The 2256-nt window shown below is 34.4% G+C and overlaps 1 protein-coding gene across 1 annotated transcript; it reads right to left on the bottom strand.

Annotated features, from left to right (window-relative positions):
- Window positions 1-556: 556 nt before the first annotated feature.
- On the bottom strand, window positions 557-943 carry LOC121220751 (secreted RxLR effector protein 161-like). Its single transcript, XM_041100195.1, has one exon. The coding sequence runs from the start codon at window positions 941-943 to the stop codon at window positions 557-559; it is 387 nt and encodes a 128-aa protein (XP_040956129.1).
- Between the last annotated feature and the right edge of the window lie 1313 nt (window positions 944-2256).

Here is a 2256-nt window from a genome sequence, read left to right as displayed (position 1 = left end):
ACATCTTCTGGTTCAATAAGAGTTTGAGAGAACTATGCTCCAATAGTCTCCTTGAAGCGGCCCCACTTCACTCTCATATAGGTGACTTGTGTTGTTCGGCTCACCAAAACACATAATGGTCATTAAAAGCATTTCTTAACCTATCTCATTTTAGTCATTGTTTACATCATAGGAACAGACTTGGGATAAGTACCCCCACAATGACCTCACAAGGTCTATACAATTAGGTTGTCCCTTTGAACCTAGATCTTGGGATCTCCAGTCAACTAGGTAGGGTTTTCCTTCATATAGCTCCTTTTATTTTCATAGGCTTTAGTCTCATTCCTTTTGATGTTTTATCAACCTGATCTCGATTCAAGCCTTTAGTTAACAGATCTGTAATTTTATCTTTTGATTTTACAAAATCAATAGAGATAACTCCGTTTAAGATCAGTTGTCTAACGGTATTGTGTCGACGACGTATATGTCTCGACTTACCATTATACATTATATTATGTGCTCTACCAATTGTTGCTTGGTTATCACAATATATGTACATTGTGGGCACAGCTTTTGGCTAGTTAGGAATATCCTCTAAGAAATTTTGAAGCCATTCTACCTCTTCTCCAGATTTTTCTAGAGCTACAAACTCAGATTCCATTATGGATCTGGTTATAATTGTTTGTCTTGAGGATTTCCATGACACAGCTCCTCCTCTCAACGTCAAGACATATCCACCTGTGCCTTTGGCATCTTGAGTATCAGATATCCAACTGGCATCGGAGAAACCTTCTAAAATAGCAGAATCTCTAGGATAATGTAATCCATAATCCCGAGTATATCTGAGATATCTCAGTATCCTCACAATTGCTTTCCAGTGGTTTTCCCCTAGATTGCTTGTGAATCTGCTTAAACTACTCACAGTGAAAACGATATATGGTCTAGTGCAACTCATAAGGTACATTAGACTGCCTATGACCCTAGCTTATTCCACTTAGTTAATGTTTTCACCTCTGTTTTTAGACAGATGTTAGCTCGTATCAGTTGGAGTTATGGCTATACCGGAATCATCCTTACTAAATTCTCAAGAATCTTGTCCACATAGTGTGACTGAGCCAATATAAGACCTTCAGGTGTCCTTTTAATTTGGATACCCAAAATTATATCAACTATTCTCATATATTTCATGTTAAATCTTGAATGTAACATATCTTTGGTACGTTTTACCATTTCATTGTTACTTCTAACAATGAGTATGTCATCAACATATAAGCATAAGATTATATATCCAACATCAGTAATTTTGACATAAACACATTTTTCACACTCATTAATCTTGAAGCCATTTGTCATCATGACATTATCAAACTTTTCATGTCATTGTTTTGGTGTTTGTTTAAGCCCATATAAGGACTTCACCAATTTACAGACTTTCATTTCTTGTCTTGGAACTACATAACCCTTAGGTTGTACCATCTAGATTTCTTCATCAAGATCTCCATTTAGGAAAGTTGTTTTAACATCCATTTCATGTACTTCTAGATTCTAAAAAGCGGCAATTTCGAGTATCATCCTTATGGAAGTTATTCTAGATACTGGAGAAAAAGTATCAAAGTAGTCAAGGTCTTCATTTTGTCTATAATATTTTATAACCAATCTAGCCTTATACTTATCAATTGTTCTATTTGCTTTCATTTTTTGTTTGAAAATCCATTTAGAATTTAGTTGTTTAATTCCCAGGGAAAGATCCACTAATTCCCATGTATGATGATGGAATCAATTTCACTTTTAATAGCATCTTTCATAAGGTGCTTTCGGATGACCATATAACATCATTATACGTTTGAGGTTTGGCCTCTAGCATAAAGGTTAGAAAATTCAATCCAAAAGACTTTTCTACCCTTGCTCGTTTACTCCTCCTTGGCTCTATCTCAGTTTCAGCCTCGTCAGGATTATTTTCATCTATAGTCTCCGAAGTTCATTTTGTTGAACTTAAGTCAACTTTCCTAGCTTTACAAGGGAAGATATTTTCAAAGAATAAAACATTCTTTTATTCCAATATGATATTCTTGTGAATGTTAGGATTTTTTTTATTTATACACAAGAAACCTATATGCATTGCTATGATCTGCATAGCTAATAAAAATACAATGCATTTTTCTATCATTGGAATTTTTTAAAATACGAATGAGGAAAAAGAAGAGTATTGAGAGCAACAGAGTTTCGACAAGAGAAATTATAAGAGAGTATGAGTGTGTCAAACCCTTTAGAAATCAT

This window comes from Gossypium hirsutum, chromosome D09 (assembly GCF_007990345.1).
Source record: "Gossypium hirsutum isolate 1008001.06 chromosome D09, Gossypium_hirsutum_v2.1, whole genome shotgun sequence".
NCBI classification, from domain to species: domain Eukaryota; kingdom Viridiplantae; phylum Streptophyta; class Magnoliopsida; order Malvales; family Malvaceae; genus Gossypium; species Gossypium hirsutum.
Note: the sequence above shows the minus strand (reverse complement) of the source record. Positions and strands in the feature narration are given on the sequence as shown.